Source organism: Chenopodium quinoa, unplaced genomic scaffold (assembly GCF_001683475.1).
Source record: "Chenopodium quinoa cultivar QQ74 unplaced genomic scaffold, ASM168347v1, whole genome shotgun sequence".
NCBI classification, from domain to species: domain Eukaryota; kingdom Viridiplantae; phylum Streptophyta; class Magnoliopsida; order Caryophyllales; family Amaranthaceae; genus Chenopodium; species Chenopodium quinoa.
The window spans coordinates 1,514,882-1,538,257 of record NW_018742684.1 but is presented as its reverse complement, the minus strand read 5'-3'; the positions used below and the strand labels follow the sequence as shown (position 1 = coordinate 1,538,257).

Below are 23,376 nucleotides of genomic sequence, written 5' to 3'. Positions count from 1 at the left end.
ATTTCTTTCATAATCCATTGTTATCCTGTTATTAAGTTTGCTTAATCATAAGATGTGGATGGCTGTATAATTAAACTTATATAATTAGGTTAGTGGCTCATAATTTTGTGTTTAATTTGTTACCTCAAAAAAAGAATATCTTAAACACGTTAAAGGAACTATTCAGCTAGAGGGTGCGGGAGCATCTAATAATACCATGCAATCATGCATGCGTCATGTATATTCTTAAGAGCACCATATTTCTACCAAAATAATCCCTATAACTACACTAACAAAGTAACATATGGTGTTCGATTATGCAGACAACTAAATATAAAAGTCTGTGAAAATATAAAAGGATAGTTAGAATTTTGCTTCTTATATATATATGTATATCGAATTAAATTAGATTTATATTGATGGTGACATACAAGCTATGGAGTATAATTATATGATGTGTGGGATTAGACGACCTTGGTTGTTGGCCTTGTAGCTAATTATCTAGTAGATGATTGAATTAATAACATTATAACAAATTATATACCTTTACAGCTCTACTCTAATAAATTCTACTTTGTATAAAACATTGATTCCTTCCGTTTTTAGCTTGATATATGTATTTGGTGCATTATTCATTAAATGATAACTCCAATGACTTAATTTTTTTTTTTTTACTAATGCAAATTTTCATAATATCAACATTATACAATCTAATCTAATATCATATAACTAATATATAAAGCTAAACTTTTAGCCAAGTCACAAAATAGTGACACTTGACATTCTAACTTTTCGCCAAGTGTCGCGCCACCTTGGATAGATTTAAATATATTCATAAGATTAAAAAAAAGTTAGTTAAAAATTCATTTTTCAATCAAATTAGGATAGAATTTTAGAATAAGATGGTTAATTTAGAGTTTTATTTTCGATAAAATACTAAATAATAAACTTATCATAGGCCGCAAGACAACATCGTATAGCATTTTAACTTTTCACCAAATGTCGTACCACGCTGGATAAATATAGATAGACTTTGTAGAAAAAAAAAAGTTAATTTAGAATTCTATTTTCAATCAATTAAATTGAATTATAATATAATTTTATCTTAAAATTCTATAAACAACCCGGGCATCGCACGGGGCACAAAACTAGTATATAAATAAAGTAGGCATTTTTGGAGAGCATTGAGAGCGCCACATAAGAAAAGGTATATTTTCGACCAATCAAAAATTAGATTTTTATTTTATTTTAGAATTAAAAAAATCACTCGCCACCTAAACAAAAGTGACGAATGAAATTTTAATCTTTTTCCACGTAGGTAAAAATGACGAATAGTAATTTATTAGGATTTTAATTATTTAAGAACACTAAATTTTATCATTTTTATTTGTTACAAAACTAAAAATTATCTTTAGATATTAGGATTTATATTATTTAATAAACTAAAAATTATATTTTGATATTTAAAAAATATAAACTATCATTTGATCTGATCATAAGATACTTTCATACAAAATTTTAAAACTTATAATACAAGAAAAAAAATTAAGAGATCACCAAAAAAATATTTATATACAAAATGTATATTAAAATTTGTGCATCGCACGCCACATAAGCAAAAGTAATATTTCGACCAACGAAAAATTAGATTTATAATTAGTTTATAATTTTAATTTTCAGTCGCCATTTAAGTAAAAATTAACAAATGAAATTTGAGAATTGAAAACAAAAAATAGTAATTTAATATTTAAATTATGAAAAAAAAACAAAAATTATCTTTTATATTATCTTTTACATTAGGATTTATATTATTTTAACAAATAATTAGAAATTAAAAAATACATTTTGATTTAATGATTTTATCTAACTATCCGATGAATGAGATACTATTTATTTCAATTTATATATTCAAGTTCTATATACGTAAAATTTGAATAAGAATAATTTACTTAAATTAATGTTAAAATAATAGAATAGAAAATAAAAACAAAAAATATTAAGAAATTAAAAAAAATATATACAAAATAAAATATTTAAAACTGTGCATCGTACGGGCTTACATCTAGTTTATATTATGATAGATTAATATATTAATGGTCAAACTTGTGTATTGACTGATTTGTCAATCAACTTGTTGTACTTAAATAATAATACGGGGAGTAATTTCCAAACACTATCAATAATTGTTTATGTGATCAATTATTTTAATGCTGCTAACTCATAAAAATCTAAAATCTTGTCAATCATTTTTAGACAAGGCCTTAAAAGAAAGAAAACGATAAACATATTCATAAGGGCTACCTAAGAAGCTAAAATAGAAAATAACTAAGTACGGAGTATTAATTAGACCGATCTATGTGTATTTGTGTCATGAATTCTAAAACTTATATTCCTACGATTATATAAAATGTACTTTAAACATGTAGCCCTAATCTATGTGTATTTATTCAATTTTTTTTTTTTTATATGTTTAGGGCTACATGTTTAAAGAGAAAGAAAAAACATGAATGGAAAATATGGAATTGTATAGGGGGTGAATTTGGCATGGTTGAAGAAGTGAGTCTAGGAAATGATCTTCAACAAACATTAAAGGTGTACTGTTTTTATGTACATTCTCATTAAATTGATAAATGACAAGTACAGTACATATTTACTGATCCGTAGGACCAAACCTCATTGAGGCCTATCCATATACGGCGGGAGTACTAAAAAAATGTTTGATTTAATTTGCATTTTGCTCAATAAATCCATTTTTGGAGGTTTTTAGGATAGTTTTTTAAAATTATATCACTAGATAATCTCCAAGCTGGCGAGCTATATGCTCGGTTTTTATGAGGGTAATTGAAATTAAATGTAGAAGTCTCATGAAATATGTGACTAAAAGACTATCATAATAATTAATAATTAAAGTATACTTGTAGAAAATATAGAAGTTTCATGAAAAATGTGATTTAAAAGTCCATCATAATAATAATAATTAAATTATAAAGTATTTAGACAAAATAATAATTTTGCTAAAATCTAAACGAAAAAATAGAGTTTAGGAGGGAAAATTCCCTCTAAAAATAACTCTAATATATATGCGTGAAATTTTTTCATGAGGAGACACGTGTATAGCTTTGGAAAAAGATGACATCAGTGGTTGTTACTTTAATACGAAGTATTAGTTATAGATTTACTATTATAAGAAAAAATTAATATAGTTGTGGAAAGGGGGAAAAATTATTGTGTAACCAATAATTTGAAAATTTTATTAGTTTAGAGTATAAAATGGCGACATTTGTTTTTGTGTTACGGTGTCAATAGTATTACTTTCAAAAACTTTAATTTTTTTTGGTTGGTAAGGGCCTTACTGAGCTAGAACTTTTTACAATCCTTGAAAAGACCTGTGAGTAGAGCTGGTTATTGGGTAGAATAGTCCAATTCAATGATAATAGGGTTATTAGGACCAAGCTTAATACGAAGTATACTAGTACAATAAATAAATAAAAAATAACTTGGATTATTTATACAAAGCGTGTATATATATACGAAGTATATACTTGATACAGAGTATATACTAGTACTCCGTAATAAATATATATGATCAACCCTTGCGGTGCCTTACAGACTGAACAAGCTAAGTGAGCATTATGTATATGCTTGGATGTCATGGTACAACTACTAACAACTCAGCCTTCTATTGTTTTGGCAACTATAAACCTGACCTTTCTTCCAACCAGATAATAGCCCCACTCAATATAAAGGAAATACTTCTCTAAATGCTCATTAACTCATGTCTGCATATATGTAGAGACAAGGTTTCACCATAATTTTGGAGCTCATATTAAGTTTGCTATCTACTGCACTAGTCCTCTACTTGAGGGCATTATAATACGATAAAAGGGGATAAACACAAGGGACATGATACCATGTTAAATCCGAGTCTGGGCCGCACCCATCACGAGAGAGTACAAGTCCATCATTTTACAAGACCAAGGAGGTTCCACCTTAAAATCATATGGCAATGAGGGGAGTAGCCCCTTAGCCTTATATTGTGGTGGTAACTCTTGAATTTTTTCAATGTGGGATTCCATTACCACTACACTCCCTTTTTTAATGAATTAGTGTGGGACAAGAGAATGCTCACACGTGGGTTGTTCGTGGGCTCAACAATAATTGTAACTGACCGGTGAATAACTTTACGAAGAAGTGTAGAATCTAATCATTCATTAACTAAAATCGCCTTAAACACCGCCCCCCCCACCCCCCCCAAAAAAAAAAAAATATTTGATCTTATAAATACCCCCTTATAATAATACATGTAATGATAATGGAGAAGGGAGATAGCTTATCAGATTGTTTAATATTAGATCGGATCTAGTAGTAACATGAATACATGATCATTTCCTAATGTACTATGAGGTTCAGGTTGGTAAGGAGATAACATTGATCCATCTAAAATATAATAATAGTACGACTTTACATAAATTATACATGTATTGTTAATTCATAGTGGGCGATTTTTAGCAATGCAACCAAATCCATTGTATAGATTGAATAACAAAAAGCTACAAATATAAAAATCTTTTGGCAACCTGGTCAATTCCTTCGTTTGACTGTAATCTTCATGAATTTTTATAATTATTTACACATCAGCAAATGAATTTTAGTGCATAACATGAAGAAAAGAAGAGGTCCTTTGATTTAATCTTGGTCACATCTCACAAAACAAGATCATGTTCTAGTAGGGCTACCATACATGGAAAGTATCTGTTGTGTTTAATTTGTTAAATGAGTGTTTTATGAAAAACATTTATAATGAGTGTTAGATATATGATGTATCAATAGGAAGAAGCAATTCCTTACCTCTAATTAATCGAAACATTTTTTTTTTTTTGACAAAGGCAATTAATCGAAACATTGTATGGATTTTAAGATGTATGGTTCTTTATTATAAATCTTGAGACAATGTTCAGAATCTGTAATGCACATACGCGTGATGAGAATTTCTTGTTTAGGAACAAATTTGACTATCACTACCCCAATAAGCTAGGCCTGACATTTAATCATAGCAATTAACTCTATAGATGTTTACAAGGCAAGATTGGTCAATGTACACCTTTCACATCCCACTCCAATAAGACGGGTTTGGGCAAGGGTTTGGTGGGGTGGTGCCAATTCCCACACACCCCATACCCCTACCTAACCAACCCTTCTAAATATGTATTTTTTTGTATGGTTCATATAATATCTTTTCTTAAAAAACATATTAAGTTCATGTGCACAAAACTGAAATGAATGAAGTACAAAATTATATTAATTGAAATCTAATTTGATAGCGATTGAGTATATTAAGCAACGGGGCAGACAAAGGTGTATATTAACCAATCTTGTCTGTTATGCTCACTTCAATTTTAGATAAAAATCTAACTTTAGTTAGATAATTTCATATATGTTCAAAGAAAACAAGTTTTTACTAAAAATTAAATATATAAAATTTTATCAGATTTATGCCTAATTGTCTACAGATATTTTAAAACATAATTAGAGATAATTTTTTTTTGATAAATTAAGAATTGTGACATAATTTCCCAATAAATCTATCTTATCTTATAAGAAGCTAAATTATTACTCATAAATCTTTACCTAAACTTATCATACGACATCTAATTAACCCAAATGCGCGTGTGCACGCACGCCCGCCCGCCCGCCCGCCCACACCGAATCCCTACATCCCGGAAGTAGTTTGAATCTAGATCAAATGGGTTCCTCATAAATGTCCCTGAACCCGTCAAAACTCTCATACTAGTCATATATACAACCAAGTCATTATTATAATTTTTTAAAAGCAGAACTCAAAACACAGAGTTTTGTGGTCCTCTCTCTCATAATTTCTCTGGTTATCGCAACTGTTGACACCAAAACTTATACACCGCATTTCTCAACTTCTTCTATTACTCTTTAAATCAGTTTCCTTCTTTTAGAGGAGAGAGAAAACCAGAACTTCCAAGCTCTCAACAATGGCGGAAACTAAGAAATACATCTACGAGATCGAATCCTCGAAGCCTCAACAAGAAGGTAAACCTTCCGTTGGACCTGTTTATCGCAGTATTTTCGCTAAAAATGGATTTCCTCAACCTCCTCCTGGTATGGAGACTTGCTGGGATATCTTTAGGTTACTTTCTCTCTTTTTCCTTTGACTTTCTGTTATTTTTTTATTTTATTATTTTTCAATTTTGATGGAGTTGATCGATTTTGACTTTTTATTTTTTAAATTTGATTGATTTTTGTTTTCGATTGATAGATATTTGCGTTTTTTATTATTGAAATTAGCTAAATATTTGTGGAATTGAAGAATTAGAATAATGTGTTCTACATAATAATGTTTAATTTGTATATTTTTGGAATGCTAATTCAAGTTGCATTCCTTTAATTTTGATTCTTTGTGTAAAATTTGGTACTAATGTTTAATATTAGCTTGATTATATTAAGAAATTATGCATGTCAGATTTAATTTGATTTCATCCTATACTAATGTCAGATTTTCAATTCAATTCTTTTCCTGTACTGTCCTGTTACGTTTTCGGTTTTACGGCGATTGTCTCACAAAAAAAAAAAAAAAAAAAAAAAAAAAAAGTCAAAACCATGAAAACTTTTAGAGGTGGAGGAAGTAGTTATGAGTAGTTCATAGGAGCTGGGGTAGTCAGGAATCAGGAGGGATGGGTAGTTAATGTACGGAGTACCTAACAGTAATTACACGTTTTGCAGCTTTTATGCTGTCTCCTCTTTGTTTTATACTTCCTCAATTCTGTCATAATTGCTGCAATTGGGTTTTTATGAAATTTACACACTAGTATGTGTTACAATCTATTGTGCCTTTTACGTAAGGAATAATAATTAAGGCTTTGTTAGATTCGTGTCAATGTATATTTTCATAATATCATTTTTAAAAATAATTTTTAATTATAGATGATTGAAGATATTAAAGGTTAAATTATTGCGTCTAGATGCGTGAAACTCCAATTGTCGTAATTAATTGAGAATGGAGGAAGAATTAAGGGTAGTCTACTTTAATATTTCGTTAAAAACATACTTTTTTCTTGAAAATCCAGCTTATGTAGACATCCTGAGCCCCTGACCTTGTGTCTGAAATGGAGGAATTTGGATTCCTAGAAGCAAGTCCTCTCAAGCTTAGGCTCTCTATCCATGAGGATGGAATTGAATCAATGTTGGGTATGTTTTCCAGACTCTGGATTAAAAGTTACTGCCAAGGTTTAGTCATTGAGGTTCCATGATTCAGGTTCTAGATACCGGAGTATGCAACCAATATGGGTATAGGATTTAGATGCTAAGATGATCAACAATAGATGGAACTCCTGTTACTGCCTTGTTCAACCCCTGGATCCTTTGACTCCATCTGATCCTTGTCATAGACTCTAGTCACATACAGAGTACATTATTAAAACCTTCGATTATCTGGTAGAAGACATAAGTTTTGTCTTGAATATTATAGTTGGGACTTCACTACAGTTTTCTTCTATGCCCTTTCCTGTTGTTTGTCTTAACAGATGTTATTGGGCTAAGTGGTTTTTTCACAAATTTCTGTTTCCGATACTTAGAGAAGTGATACTCAGAAACTTAAATTAGAGTAAAAACAAGCTAATATCTTTGAATTGTGGCTTAATTCGACAACTTGCCATGTACTTCAGTTGGGCACTTGTAATTGTAACTAATTATGTGTGCTGGGTTGCAAAAGAACACCCGTGAGCATACATGGGATGGAGGTACAGGTGCTTGGATTTCTGAATGCAAATTCTCTGAAGCTTCTTGTCAAAGATTTCTCCTTTGACTTTGAGATATGCAATTGAAACAACCTAGGCTATATTTTCCTGATTTATAGTTAAAATTGCCTTCCTGGGTTGAGGTTTGATGTTTTAATACCTGAAATATGGCATGGACTTGGGTGCTTTGAGTGACCAACAGTAGTTGGGTTTTTCACCCAATCTAATATATGTCATGTTATTTGGACTCTTCATTACACCATTTACACCTCAAGGAAGTACCTGTGTGTCGGACCCTTGACACTTTGGACGTGGTTAGGTCACTTGGACACTTCATCTGGATCAAAATTGTTAAAGTTTTTTTTTACAAAATAGCCGAAATTGGACATTGGGACATGTACTAGGGTTAGACATGGGTACCTGAGTCCGAGTAACATAGATGTCAGATTGTCACAAAGCTCTTGTAGCATACAACCTCTTATTATCTTTTGGAAGACATTAGTTTTGACTTGTTCTTCATAGTTGGGACTTGTATACAACTTTCTTATATGCCCTTCCCTGCTGCTTTTCTCCTCCTATTGTCAAGTATTGTTTTGCCTTTTACAATTTTATATTATGAACAGTTTGCTGCCTATTTTCTATCTATCATTAATAGGCACATACTTGACTTGATTTGGCATACAGACTAAATTAATGTTATTGCAAAAGTTTTCATCAAAATATTTCGCAGTACGAGTTCAAGCATGTGATCCGGCTCATAAAAGTAATTAATATGCTTCTATTGCAGTATGTCTGTGGAGAAATACCCTAATAATCCAATGCTTGGTCATCGTAAGATTGTGGATGGAAAGGTATGCAATCCTTGCTTTCCTATTACTCTATGTGATATGAAGAGTAGGATATTTGTATTGCATGGTATGAATCTACAAGCTCCACTCTTTGATCTTTCTTTGCAGGCCGGAGATTATGTATGGCTTACTTACAAGGAGGTTTATGACATTGTCATGAAAGTGGGAAACTCAATTCGTCATTGTGGCGTCGGAGAGGTAAGCTGTCCCTGGCACAATTATTTGTCAATATTGTGCGAGCTCTGGGAGCTTTCATGTGTGGGTCTCATCTCTTTAGTAACAGTTGACGAGCTAGTGTTTGATAATAGGGCTAGTTGGTGGCTGCAACTAATACTTATATTTGGGAGAAAAAAAAAATCCCTTTTCTCCTCTCTCCTAAGGCTTTAGGTTGCCCCTTGCACGACCAATATCTCTTTCAATGGCGCTTTCATAAATAATAGCACCCCCAAACTTGTTAGTTGATACCATGATTCTGTACACCACAAAGCTACGTGTTCATTGTATTGTGTATTTGTGCTCAATTCCTGCCCATAAAATGGTTCTTTTGCTGTTCTTATAATAGTATAATATATATTCCTGTCAGGGAAACCGCTGTGGTATCTATGGAGCAAACTGTGCAGAGTGGATCATGAGCATGCAGGTACAATTTTAATTATTTTTACATCCCTTTGTTTCTGCCCCTTCAAGATATTGTCTTACCTTGTTATGCGGTTTGAGGGGCACCTATCTTACTTTTTTCTATACGTGTGATGTTTCTCCTGATAAGTTATAAGATCCCTAGGGAAATTAGTCCTTATCTGAACTTTGGTTATACATCATTAAAAACCGGAGGTTGGCTGGAACTACAATTTGTATACATTGCTGACTACAGATTTTTTCTATTTCAATTTTACAGGCCTGCAACGCCCATGGAATCCGCTGTGTTCCTTTGTATGACACTTTAGGTAATAGTTTTTCCTTGTATGAAGATCTACAACTACGCCATCTATAATTTTGTTTCGTAAGGGATATAAAATGTATGATTACCTGTAGCATATAACCATTATCCTTTCAAACTGTTTTATACAATGACATTGCACTTTTACCACATAATTTTATTTATTTTTAATTTTGTTGTCAACTGGGTTTTCATCTCCCCTGAATTTTTTGTAGGGTCGGGTGCTGTGGAATATATCATTTGCCATGCAGAAGTTTCAATTGTGTTTGTTGAAGAAAAAAAGATTTCTGAGGTATGTGACCGGCCTTGGTTCTTGGTGTGATCCATAAAATCTTAACTATCTGGATATGTTTATTTCTAGCAGAATGAGTAACTTATTATGGCCTCTTGTCCAATGATAGTTTTATAGTTATGTACCTTATTGACTTAACAAAGTTGTATATTTAATTTCTTGTTTTTTCCCTGTATATATATATGTTTGTATACGTTGTTAACTTAACAAAGTTCTATTGGGTATCTTCTCTTTAATTAAAGTTTAAGAATTTATGAGCAATGCTGTGCTTGTATTGACACTACCTGTTTCTGTACTTTGCTTCAGCTGATTAAAGCTTTGCCAAACACAACGAATTACTTGAAAAGTAAGTTCTCTGCCATTATATTCTATTTAACTTTTACATATTATTGTTATGGAGATTTTATAAGTGAGTATTTTTGCAGCTTTGGTTAGCTTTGGGAAGATCACACCTACGCAGAAAGAAGAAGTTGAAAAACTTGGTTTGCAGATTTATAGTTGGGATGACTTTTTGCAATTGGTAAGTGGTATAGTTTGATGCTGGAGTAGTGGAGTGTACTTTGACCTTTTGATTTTGAACTTTACTGCTTTCTTTGCATTTGTTGAACTTTATTGCTTTCATTTGCTATTATTGTTGCCTAGCTGACTGATTGATATAAATTTTGGGGTAAGAAGGGTAATGATGTAATTGATATATATATATATATTGATATATTTTTTTTTTTTTTGAAATGGACAAAAATGGAAAAGTTAAGAACTTCAAGAACAAGAGGGACTGGGTGCACCTTTGTATCTGTAACATTTTATGTGACTTGCATTAGTAACTGGGACTGTGTACATCTTTTGTATAATTTGCTAACTTGTCTCGCTTTGTTGTGATAACCGATGTGTGGATGCTTACTAGCTTAGTTGTTTAAGTCTTAGGTGGTAGTACCTAACATTTGCAGTCAAATTTTTCTACAACCATTTCCCCTTTTAGCTCTCCATGGACCAAAAAATTACGAGGGTCTATGCAATTACAATTAACACAAGTACAAGTACCTTATTTTTGGTTTCCTTTAATTTCAGAGTAGTTGGATCTGTTTTCTTAGAATCTGAATGAAGTTCTATTGTGCAGTTCCGCTTCATCTAATTCATATGACTCACGAGGGTTAGCCTTTTGATTTTTGCCTGTGAACTGCAGGGTGGTGATAAAAATTATGAACTGGCAAAGAAGAGCAAGAGTGATATCTGCACAATAATGTATACTAGTGGAACAACTGGTGAACCAAAGGGTGTACTTATATCAAATGAAAGTATTATTACTTTAATCGCTGGCATCAACTGCCTTTTAGAAAATGTGAATGAACAGGTGATTAATATAGATTCTTGTGGTGTTAGTGTCTTCACTCATCAGCAAAATCTTGAATTTCCGTCATACTTATTTTGGGCTTTTCTATGTATTTTCTGCAGTTGGGACCAGATGATGTGTATCTGTCATACTTGCCTTTGGCTCATATTTTTGATCGAGTGATTGAGGAAGCCTTTATCTCTCATGGTGCACGAATAGGATTCTGGAGAGGGGTGAGTAACTGCCTACTGTGATGTTTCTAGAGTAATTACTGTGATATAATGCTTTACTCTAGCATGTAAGGAGATGATTATTACAAATTGCGCTTGGTATTATTTATCAGGATGTCAAGTTATTGCTTGAGGATATTGGAGCCTTAAAGCCAACAGTTTTCTGTGCTGTTCCTCGTGTATTAGAGAGAATCTATTCAGGTACGTAAAGATTGGTTGTAGAATACTAGAATGAATTTGGTAATTTCCGAAAAGTTACTGACTGCTGCATTTGCAGGCTTGCAAGAGAAACTTCGTGCTGGTGGTTTGTTGAAACGTACACTTTTTGGTTTTGCATACTCACGGTAAACATTACTCTTCAAGTGTAACCAGGAATTCCTGGATTTGCTTTAGTTTTTTTCATTCATGAGCCAGTGCTGGGATTTTATCTAGTTTTTGTATTATCCCTTCAATTGGCTTCTTGTTAATTAATGCCATCATTGAATTACTATCCATTTATCAATGAACTTTTTTCTTACAAAATACTTCTATATAATGTGCAGAAAATTGAATAACATGAAGAAGGGTGCCAAGCATTCAGAGGCTTCTCCAATGTTCGATAAACTTGTTTTCAGTAAGGTAGAACTCTTTCTAATCTCTCTCTCTCTCTCTCTCTTTTTAAAAAAAAAAAACATTTCCCCTTTATTTTGAACTATTGCGCTGTTGTTTTTATCTGGCTCGAATTTATTATTTATTTATATTTTCATTGTATATGACTAAAATCAGGTTAAGGAAGGCTTGGGGGGGAAAGTGAGACTAATACTATCTGGAGCCGCTCCACTAGCTAGTCACGTGGAAACATTTTTGCGGGTTGTTGCATGCTGTTATGTTTTACAAGGATATGGTATGTTCTATAAACTTACTCATATATGAGAAGGGTATCACTTGTATCAGATAGATTGAATATTTCTGGGCTTCTACGCATCAGATAGTTGATTGGAGATACTGACCCCATTTTACTTGTCCAGTTGTTCACTGATTTTTTGCTCAGATAAGTTTAGTGCTTAAAAGGGCTTCCCAAGTTCGATTTACTACTATGATAAGCTGTAATAAGCCGATCATAAATTAAAATCAAGTGAAGAGAACACACCTTTAGTTCAGCTCAAAATTACACCTTTAATCAGTAGTTATTGTTCGCAGAGAGATTTGCATTTTGAATTGTCAAATTGTCATGGGTTGACAACACTCAAATTGCAGTCTCTGCAGCTACTTCTATTCTATTTGGTTCATTTCTCTACTGTATTTCCTTTTCCAAAAAGATTTTTTGGCTGAAAGTGATAGCCACTTACCAGTATACAAAGGCTTAATCATGCTGGATGTATGAAGCTTACCCTTTTGCATCCTGTTAACAATACATAATGAAAGGAAATTAACTTTATATGGAGCACAAGGGTTGCAAAACTTACGCATTGCCTCCTGAAATTAATGGTCTCATTGTCCTACTCTTAAGGATTGATCATAATTTCACGTAAAATAGCTGTCTCCTTCCATTCTTTCTCAAGTCTCCACCATTCCACATCAGTGGGGGTAAGTTAGGAAATCATTCCTAGTCTGTTTATTTTTTAAACAGCTATATTGGAGATTCCAGAGTTGTATACAAGACTAATGTTCCCTTGTAGAGAATATACATGTCAGGGGATTGTTGATACTAAAATACTTTAGACCTTTAGTGTTCAACTGTTCAGTTATACACTGTACTTTTTAAAGACAGTAACTATTTCTTGAATTTTTATTCTCTTCGTAATAATAATGCAGGTTTGACTGAAACTTGTGCGGGTACATTTGTTTCACTGCCAAATGAGCTTCAGATGATTGGGACAGTTGGCCCTCCACTGGCAAATGTGGATGTATGCCTTGAGTCTGTCCCTGAGATGGGATATGATGCTCTTGCTAACACGCCACGTGGAGAAATATGTGTTAGGGGAAAAACTCTCTTCTCAGGCTACCACAAACGAGAAGACCTCACGAAGGAAGTCTTGATTGACGGATGGTTCCACACAGGTATGTAAAAGTTAAATGAACTTTCTTGTGGTAGTGTCCAGTGTGTTGCTAAACTCTACATTTTTTTATGATAACTTGCTTATGAGGTTGCATATATCAGGTGATGTTGGAGAATGGCAACCAGATGGAAGTCTGAAAATCATTGACCGTAAAAAGAACATTTTTAAGCTTTCACAAGGGGAGTATGTTGCAGTTGAGAACTTGGAGAACATATATGGCCTTTGTTCTGCCGTTGACTCGGTATTATCCTCAAATGTTCACTCTTTGCTGAATAGTTTTTTGAATTCCCCTGTTTAATCATATGACCAATTTGGTGAAACCAGGAGTTAGCAAAGGAAATTATCATCTGAAGCTAAAAAAATCCATACATTATGTAATTTGCTAATGTTTTAGAAAACAATAAAAGAATAATAAAAAATTTACCCTAGATTTTTCAAAAAGTTCTAGCAAATAATTAAATGTTACGTTGTCTTGAGCAAAATACATTGACCCTTAGAGTTTTCTTTTTTTTTTTTTTTTTCATGTCATATCCAAAAAAAGGCATCTCAAAAAATGGGGAACGGATTTTTCTTTGAATTTCATGTCTCAATAGTTACGGAATACTTAATGTTATTGGCAATTTGGCATTGTCAGCTGACATAGATTACCTCTTACCTGGGTGAAGATGTTGTTCATATATATACATGCAATTTGTTGTTCATCTGTACACACTAATAGTTCCCTCTCAATTTCAGATATGGATCTATGGGAATAGTTTTCAATCATTCCTTGTTGCAGTTGCTAATCCCAACCAGGGTGCACTTACACGTTGGGCTGAAGCCAATGAGATAAATGGGGATTTCAACGCTCTGTGCGAAAATCCCAAGGCAAAGGAATTCATACTGGAAGAGCTCAAGAAGATTGGAAAAGAGAAGAAGGTAACTTAATCCTCTCCACCCTTTCTAGGTGGTAGTAAATATCAAAAATTTTGAGCTCTTCTGACTTTCATTTTGCTGTGAACAGCTAAAAGGCTTTGAGTTTATCAAAGCTATTCATCTGGACCCGGTGCCCTTTGACCTTGAGCGCGACCTTCTCACCCCAACATTTAAAAAGAAGAGGCCGCAGATGCTTAAATACTATCAAGTGAGTCATTCTTGTGTGCCCGAGAATAATAGATATTATTGTTGTGTTAAGAACGAGCTTCTAAATACTAACTTGGCCTGCCTGATTCCCTCCCCTCACTTCGGTTTCTTTCCCCTTAACAAACCATTAATAATATGTAAAATAAGAAGTCTTGAATAACCTATTGCCTGTCCGTAGAATTTAGATGAGTTCCAATAATCCATCATAGACATAAATACTTCGTAATACAACTATGCAGAGTTTAAAGATGTGTTCTGATCTTAATGCCCTGTGATGCAGAGTATTATCGATGACATGTACAAGACTTCAAGTTAACAAAGTGTTTGAAGACCTGCTCATCACTATTTATGTAGCTCACTTTGTGCTTCTTGTTTTTGTCTCTTGATCCCTTGTACATTTATGCTCACCTACAGTTGATAAAATTACAGGTTACAGTTGCAATAGTGGAAATCGAATTGAATGTTTGGAGTCTTTTTCCTGATGTTTTTATATAAGAAAATATGAAGTCATTTATCTACACATTATATATGTGAAATTTACATCCTTATTATTTTAAGGGTCAGATAAACATCTGACCATTTGTGGTACTACTTGTAATGTCTGACCAGCAGACTCACAATACACTTAAAAATTAATGTATATCCTCCCTTGAATAATCAGGAGTTGATCTGCTGATTTTCTAGATTTTATGGTCGTGTTACTAGACCATGAAACGCGCTCATAGTGACCTCCACAAATGATGTGTTCAAGGAATTGATGTTCGTGTTTAAGGAACCTGACCACATTATCAAAACTTACGCACAAATGAGGATATGTTTGGAGAATAAATATCAAAGTACAAGTTGATGTGAGATTTGCAACATAATTAGGAAAATCTTCATTGGTAATCTTAATGTCTCATTAAGTGATTATCACAATATGCAATTTGGACAAGTAGGACTACATAACATTTCCCTCAAAAAAAAAGTAGGACAACATAACATTATTAGAGGTTAAAAGCTGACTCAAAGTAACAATAGTTGAAGTATACCAAATCACCCATTTTCCTAGCATATTTGATCTGGTAATTTTCCATTGCTCTTGTTGCCACTTCTTACCCCTGATAATGCACTAGACATTATTTGCCACAATGCAATTGAAGAAGTTAATAGGGCATATAACTATTGGGAAGTTACCTGACTTTTTCAAGGGCTTAGAATTTGAGTATTGGAACACTCCCATTTGTAAATTGATAAGCAAATATAGGCCATGTTTGGTAATTAGCGATTGGCTGATTGGTAAGAGCTGGTTGCATTAGCTGTTTTGACTAATTGGTTGCATTAGCTGTTTTAAACTAGTTGATTTATAAGAGGTTTTTTGTAGAGTTGTTTGGTAAAATTAGCTTATTATTTGTAGTTGTTTGTTAGTTGAATATATAAAATGACAATTTAGGACATTGATAAATTTTTTTTACTTGACTAGGGTAAGAAATTGGGAGGGCAAGAATGTGAATTAGAGGAACTTTTAGGATAAAATTGTCTTTTTATTAGCTTATTTACAAATTAGCTTATTTACATCCATTACTCAATAAGCTAATCTAAAAAGCTCTATATTTAAACTTTTTACAAATTAGCTTATTTGCCTCAATAAGCTCGTTTAAAAAGCACTTTTACCAAACAACCAAATTAGATGATTTATGTAGTCAAACCTCTAACTTGGTCAAATAAGCTCATTTTTTGTCAAAACTCTAATTACCAAACATGGCCATAACCAGACAAAATGCAAGGTTACCAATGAACAATTTCCATATTATTATTTTACCTATTACAAGGATTCATTGCATGTTAAAACGACAAAGGAAAATGGTACATTGGTCAAATTAACCCCTAATACAAAGAATCATGAAGATACAACATACACATCTGAACAATACAAAATGGTATTTTGGGTTAGAATTTGGCAATCCCTTCCATTTTAGTTACAGCGAACAAACTTCGGCGGATTCTAAAGAATCTAAAACATGTGACCATTCCTCATGCAGCAATCACGCCAGTCAACACTACACTGAAGATGCATGATAAAAGTTCTTACAATACTTCGTTGATCTTAGGTTACAGAGAATATTGGTCATTGTTCAATTCTTGCAGCGGGTGACAGATGAGAACAAAACTGTGAGAGCTAATCCATATTTGGTGCCGCTATATCTACGTCTAAAGGTGGAGCAAGTGGTGGTGATAAGTGCTGCATGGTAATCAGCTCCTCTCTACTATACTTAATCCTTTGATCTATATCAAAATATTGATCAGGGGTTAGATAAAGACCACAATACAAATGACTAGCTAGATACAGGAGTAAGAATACTATACTTGCCTAATGCCTCCTTGTTGAACAAGGTGGGTGATACGGATGATTTTCCTTCTCTTTGTTTCAACTTCGAGGCCTTCAAGCTCTTCTGTGACAGAGCTGCATTAGGGACGGAGCAGTTAAGGTCTGCTGAAGCTAGAGATAGATGATCATGCCTCACTCTGATACCAGGATACTTCTTACAGAATGATCTCAGAGAATCAATGGTTAAAAGCCAACACCCTCTTAAATCAAGCACTTCGAGTGTTACAGGTGGGTTGAACGACTCGACTGCCCCATTGGTCAGAAGAGTACCCTGAATGCTAAGTCTCACCAGCTTTTTTACTTGTGAGAGATATTCCAGGCACTTGTCGGTAAGGGCGGTGCTATTAAGTGATAAATGGCTTAGCTCCCCAGAACCTAATAGAGCATAGACAGCTGCATCATTCACTTTGGTCTTTTCCAAATCTAACCTTTCCAAGTGCTTCAGGTCCTGTAATGCAGCTAGCGAGAAGACTTCATCTTCATTCCTACTCGGATGAATAAAGCCTGACAAAAAATGTCATTTCAACTTTTGCTCAACACTATTTAATACTTTGTATCAATAATCCAAGTTCCAAATTACCTTTAATATTTGTATTGCTCAAGTCAAGTGTCGTCAGGGAAGGCATCGTACTCATGTATGCTATGGCAGAATCATCAATTAGTGTGTGAGACAATGACAGAGCTTCAAGGTTAGGAACATGTCCTGCCAAAGTTTCCAATCCGGCATTGCTGACTTTTGTGTTGTTCAAATTTAAGTGTCTTAAATTTGCACCTATACAAGAAATTGCTTCAACAGCATCATCTTGTATAGTGCAAGAACTAAGATCCAATTGTTCTAGAGCAACCATGCAACGCAAAAAACCAAAATTACTAAGAGAGGTGTTTGATAGATTCAAGAAAGACAGACAGCTTGCCTCAATAGTTGAAAAGACCATCTCGGCCTCCGGGAATGAGGACCCATGGGCAATCAGCTTTCTCAGGGTTACTCGATCACTTTTATCTTCCAATGCAGAAAGGATGGTGCAATCGCTCATGTTCAAGCTTTGAATAGACTGCAGATTTGGAAACTTTGTGATATTGGTCCAAGCTACATTCAAGAAACTCAACTTGGGAAAGTTCTTTAAAGCTGCAGCCCCTTCATCAGATATTTCACTCCCCCAAACATCAAGATACTCAAGGTTTGTCAATTCCTATTATGCGGAGAAAATAGTGCAAAGCATCACATGTTACAGCATTTCTACTGTGAAAAAAGTAAAGTATTGCAGGATTAAGAGGCCAGTAACATAAGCATCAACAGAGTAATAAAACCCTACCCGGAGGGAACTCAATGCCAAATCAGAAACAGGCAGCCCTCCTAAGTCCAGTGTAGATAGATTCCGAAGTGCAGAGAGAAGCTTTACACCATCAGCAGTTACTCCTGTCTGTGAGAGGTGAAGTTTCTGTAGTTGTGACAAGGATAGAAGATGTTTTATACCAGAATCAGTGACTTTCATACATCTTGAAAGGTCAAGCTGCATTAAGCTGGTCATCCCTGAATATGATAGATGAGCATGAGCTAGTTAAGCAGCATTCTCCATATACATGAAGTTCCAAACAGCAAGTTTTACAGAAAATAAAGACTACTATTCCACCCCCACCTCACCCCACCCCACCCCAAACTCACTTTTTTGCTTTTTTAAAAAAAAAATTCCATTCCTTCCAATACACAAACTTGTCCTGTGCACAAATCTTTGGCAAGGTAATACAGTACCAACTTCTCTTTTCTTTTTTTTTTTCCCCTTCCAGAGGGGCAAAGTTAACAATAAACACATCATAACAAGCCACTCAGCCATCCAATCGAACCAATACTGTGAAGAACTAGACCTTTGTGGTCCATTTGTCCAACATACATGCATAAATAATACAACAGGTGATCCATTATTACCAGGAAATATGCCCATCAAAGACACTCTTTTATGAAAACAGGATATGTCACAAGCCACCCAAGAACTTAGAGAATATCATGGCTAAAGACTTCATGTTCTAATTCAATACTAAAATCATAATCACACAACTGAACCAGGAAATAAAACAAAAATCTCGGAAGAAAATGTACACCTGCAAGAGGCCAAAGCGCAGGGTTATTAATCCGGTAGCAGTCTGCCACATTGAGGGAGCACAAATACGAAAATGCTCCCAAGTAAGCCATCCACTCCGCATCCACCGAGTTCTCCCCGCTTAAATCAACCTCCTCTACACTAAATTTGAACACTCTACACAAAAATCCACATACAAAGAACAAAATCAAACATTGGCCAAATCACAAATTTGAGAGCATAAGAAATAGAAATCATAACACTCTTGCTCTAAATTTCAGAGTACATTATAGCTCTAGGCACACCCTAGCCTATGTTCTGCTCATTTGGAGCGCGAGCTAGGTACAATCGCGTGTATAATAGAAATCGCTAACACAGTTTGAATTGAAAGTTGTCAATACAATTCAATTTCCATAATCAAAGGATGTGAAAATTACCAAAGATCCATGTACTCTTTCACTATTCAACTAATTAGATTTCTAACCCTCAAACAATGTTATCAGGCAACAAAAACATAGAATTAAAAATTTGAAAATATAAAATCATCATCAATTCGTGAATTGACACAACAATTGAACATAATTCAAAGTTGATCAAACAAAATCGAATTCCATCGAGTATGAATTGAAGATACAATAATAATGATGAATTAATACAATTGAAAGAGAAAGAAAGAGAAACAAACTAACTCGAGCAAGGAAGGAAAGAGAAGACGGCGATGCAAAAGACGGTGGAGAAGAGCGGAAGCGAGCGGCGAAGGGAGGCGTTCCAGAGATCGGCGCTGCAACCGCCATTTATCGACGGCGTATCTGCTATCAGTCGCAGCATCAATGCACATCCTCGCAAGTCTACTGTCGATATTCGCCATTTTTGTCACTCTTTCTCTCTCCTCGAGCTTACTTTCTTTCATGGCTGTCTTCTGTTGACCACTTTTGTTTTCCACATCAAGTTTTATGCACTTTGGCTTTGTGTATATTGTGTTCTAATTCTAAAATTGGTCAATAATGATACTATTGAGTATTGACCCCCTCTCAAACTTGAAAATAATGTGTCAAGTTTAATCCAGCCATTTTCGTCCTGATTGATTCATTTATACGAGTAGATAAACTTTGGATCATAAACGAGCATTGTTTGACCTAAGTTCATAATTTAACAATTTACTACATAAGTTGTATATAATTTGTGGTTGGTGCACCCGGGTGCACCATGCGTATGGTGCACCCAAAAGAACATTTAGTATATTTAAAAGAACATGGGTAAAAAATGAACATGTTTTTATTTTCTTGCAACTTCAAATCCATCACTCTCTTCTCCTGCAATTTCTCACTCCTCTTTCCCTTCCTATCACTCTCTTTCTTGCTGCCAATTTTTACTCTCCTTTACACCATCGTTTTCATTTAAGAATTTCAATGAATTTGGGTAAAAATCATTTCCAAAGTACTCATTTTCTCTCTCCATAACTTTTCTCTCTATTTTTTTTCTATTTTTCAAAAAAATTTCAAAATAGTAAAATTGTTCATCTTCAAAGTGAAACCCAAGAAAAAAATTGAACTTATTTCAACAATTCAACCTTCAAACTTAAACAAATGGTGGATTCAAGTAAAATGTAAGTATAAATTTTGTACATGCAAATTGTTTTTCGTCAATAATTTTAAAGTCAAAGTGTTTAATTTTGTGAATTTGGGGTTTTTTTAAAAAAATAAAATAAAAAATTAAAGCTATAAAATACAAGTTATTCAAAAAAGAACAATTAGAGGAGAAAGAAGAATAGTAATGAATTGAAGCCAACTGGAAGATAACCAAGAAAAGTTAATTTTTCAAACACTAGCTTGTTCTTTTTCAAACACTAACATGTTCTTTTTATTCCATGTTCTTTAAAATATGCCTAATGTTCTTTTCGGAGGTCATGTTCTTTGTCAAACACAAACATGTTCTTGTGTTGAACACTATTATGCATGTTCTTTTTCAAATACTAGCATGTTCTTTTTAAAACACTCGTATGTTCTTTAAAATAAGTCTAATGTTCTTTCCGGGTGCACCATGCGCATGGTGCACCCGGGTGCACTATACTATTTTAAAGTTGTATATTATGTGTAACTTTCGATAATAGCCTAAAATTGTTAACAAGGTAGCAAGATGACAAAAGTCAAAATTTCTTTATCTTTAACTCAACTAATGTGTTTGATATGTCTATTTTAGCTTAACTTTTAGTGATTTAAAAGCAAGTTAAAGGTTTACACAATAGATTTTATGCATGTTTAATATAGAGAAGAATAATCTACTAAATTTGAAAAACTACTTTACTCTAACTTTGCCCTAATTTTTGCATATTTCTATTTGAAAAATTTGACATTTGCTATCAATGAAGTAAAATAAAATTTTAAATAGGTAGCAAATGTGAAACAAGGTCTTTCGCTGATAGCAAATGTTAATTTTTCTTTCTCTATTTTTTTTAAAAAAAATTGCTTACTTATGCACTTATATATGGTTTTTCATGAAAATTAAAAACTGCTTACTTATGCAATTATGTTCTTTCATGAAAATTTTTATTCATTAAAAGTTGAATGCTTGTTGAAATTGTATCAACCAATCTTCCATATATGCAAACATTAATGTAATGCAATTAGCTAATCACTACATAATACACTTATACTTATCTGTCCATGAATAATTGACACTTGATTTTTTTTTCTCTAATAAATATTTTTCTAATGTAAACAAAGGGATCGGATATTAGAGATGATAAATACTAAGTAATAATAAAGAATGACCGAAATGAAGATCATAAAAAGAAAGATATATGATAATATAGCAACCAAAAAAAAATATCAACCTTTTTTCGATATTTATATGATTACATCAAAAAATGTATTAATACTATTAGATAATAAGTAAAGATATTCTTCATTGTTGAAATTTAAGCATTGTCCGGATATATAAAAATGAATTTATTTGCGATCTTTAATTCTTTATAAATTGAGGAAACATATGGATAGAGTAGCTAGTTAAAGTGAGATTATTTAAAATTAAAATGTGTCAAAGTATAATTGATTTTTGAAGCTGCCAAAAAATGAACTTGTTAAATATTGGCAGCTACCAAAAATTCTCAGGTCCAAGTAACCGCGACATCCTTAAACGACACGTTGTCCAAATATTGGGGAGCTATATACTTGTAACCTTTGATGATGAATCATCCACGGATTAAACTTCTTTTTTCACCTTACATCTGTACCCTTTACTTTCAATCTCAGCCGTCCACCTACACCCTCCCTTCTTTCAAACTCCCCTGAATTCGGTCATTAGAGTTTGCGATATACCACATTCACATTTCTCACAAGCATTGTACATTTATACTACATACTACGTATACACTTTCTACCCTCAGATTAAAGTACCGGTCACCGTTTATTACTAGAAGTTGTGACTTATCGTATACAGGCCCTCGATCATAATCATTATATTAGATGTATGAACCATGTAACAAGAAGATGCTTCATTCCGTACAACATCAAAATAAACCGAATGAAGTTGAATGATAATATGTATACAATGTTTTGTGGATCATCATATCACTACTCTATACATACGTGTTAAATAATGTGACAATAATTTTAAAGTCCTAGACGGTCAAATTAAACTTTATTTGAGAAGATATTTATACGTGTCAGTTTAACAAGATTTATACTAAAACAATAGACAGACTGAATAAACCGAACAATCTCATTGTTGAATCCAATACAATGTTTACAAGGATAGACCCTTTACTATGAATCATGCATATGTGTCCACCTTGTATAATATACAATCCTTTCTTTTTACATACACTCAATGAATCACCCCTTGCCTAGTTATATATCCTATATATATTTACATTAGAAAGTTGTAGAAGCAATAAAACATCTTCAAAACAACCGATGAATCCACTTTTCTTCTATACCACTCTTCTTTCTCTTCTTCATCCTTCTTTTACTAGTGAAGAAATGTATCACCCTAGTAAGTCCATCAAATTAAGGGCATCTAAACTTATGATAGGTGTAATACATAACCGCCGCCGCCAGCCGAAGAGGAGTACTCTTCGGGGGTCAAGGAAAGTTAACCATGAAAAACACAACAAAACCACCGTGCCGTTTTCGTGTTTGGTCCATGATAAAGCGGCGAGTCTGAGCAACTCGGCCGCTTCAAGCAGTCCGCAACTAAACAGCTACGAGGCGTCCTCTTCGTCTTCTTCGGCGTCACTATCGTCTACTACAACGACGTCCCCTCTAGGTAAATGAATTGTATTGTTATTGTAAACTTAGCTTGATTAGTACGTAGTTGTTTACATGCTGATCCCACGTTTATTTCAGAATTATTACAAATTCTATAATTACTTTAATCTATTAATCATCAATCC

General features: G+C 33.4%; 2 protein-coding genes across 2 annotated transcripts; one reads left to right on the top strand and one right to left on the bottom strand.

Moving 5' to 3' along the window:
* The first annotated feature begins 5,776 nt into the window (after positions 1–5,776).
* On the top strand, positions 5,777–15,200 carry LOC110722686 (long chain acyl-CoA synthetase 4-like). Its single transcript, XM_021901964.1, has 19 exons — positions 5,777–6,136; positions 8,530–8,593; positions 8,699–8,788; positions 9,174–9,230; positions 9,486–9,534; positions 9,743–9,819; positions 10,126–10,165; positions 10,245–10,339; positions 11,003–11,170; positions 11,272–11,382; positions 11,493–11,580; positions 11,657–11,723; positions 11,922–11,997; positions 12,145–12,262; positions 13,174–13,419; positions 13,520–13,659; positions 14,154–14,336; positions 14,422–14,541; positions 14,821–15,200. The coding sequence occupies exons 1-19, from the start codon at positions 5,982–5,984 to the stop codon at positions 14,854–14,856; spliced, it is 1,980 nt and encodes a 659-aa protein (XP_021757656.1). The 5' UTR covers positions 5,777–5,981; the 3' UTR covers positions 14,857–15,200.
* Positions 15,201–16,329: 1,129 nt separating this feature from the next.
* Positions 16,330–19,975, bottom strand: LOC110722685 (F-box/LRR-repeat protein 13-like). Its single transcript, XM_021901963.1, has 6 exons — positions 19,673–19,975; positions 19,006–19,160; positions 18,222–18,439; positions 17,489–18,098; positions 16,891–17,412; positions 16,330–16,805 (listed from the first exon to the last, which is right to left on the bottom strand). Exons 1-6 carry the CDS (start codon positions 19,891–19,893, stop codon positions 16,699–16,701), a joined length of 1,833 nt encoding a protein of 610 aa, XP_021757655.1. The 5' UTR covers positions 19,894–19,975; the 3' UTR covers positions 16,330–16,698.
* Positions 19,976–23,376: the final 3,401 nt, after the last annotated feature.

What these genes read in the sequence shown, in the direction of transcription:
- LOC110722686 (XM_021901964.1), top strand. Translation starts at nt 5,982, where the DNA reads ATGGCGGAAACTAAGAAATACATCTACGAGATCGAATCCTCGAAGCCT. An exon ending in TTTGGTTTTGCATACTCACG is followed by an intron (nt 11,724 to 11,921) that starts GTAAACATTACT and finishes TATAATGTGCAG; the next exon opens with AAAATTGAATAACATGAAGA. An exon ending in TGACGGATGGTTCCACACAG is followed by an intron (nt 13,420 to 13,519) that starts GTATGTAAAAGT and finishes TGCATATATCAG; the next exon opens with GTGATGTTGGAGAATGGCAA.
- LOC110722685 (XM_021901963.1), bottom strand. Translation starts at nt 19,893, where the DNA reads ATGAAAGAAAGTAAGCTCGAGGAGAGAGAAAGAGTGACAAAAATGGCG. An exon ending in TGCGCTTTGGCCTCTTGCAG is followed by an intron (nt 18,440 to 19,005) that starts GTGTACATTTTC and finishes TATCATATTCAG; the next exon opens with GGATGACCAGCTTAATGCAG. An exon ending in GTTCAACAAGGAGGCATTAG is followed by an intron (nt 16,806 to 16,890) that starts GCAAGTATAGTA and finishes ATTTTGATATAG; the next exon opens with ATCAAAGGATTAAGTATAGT.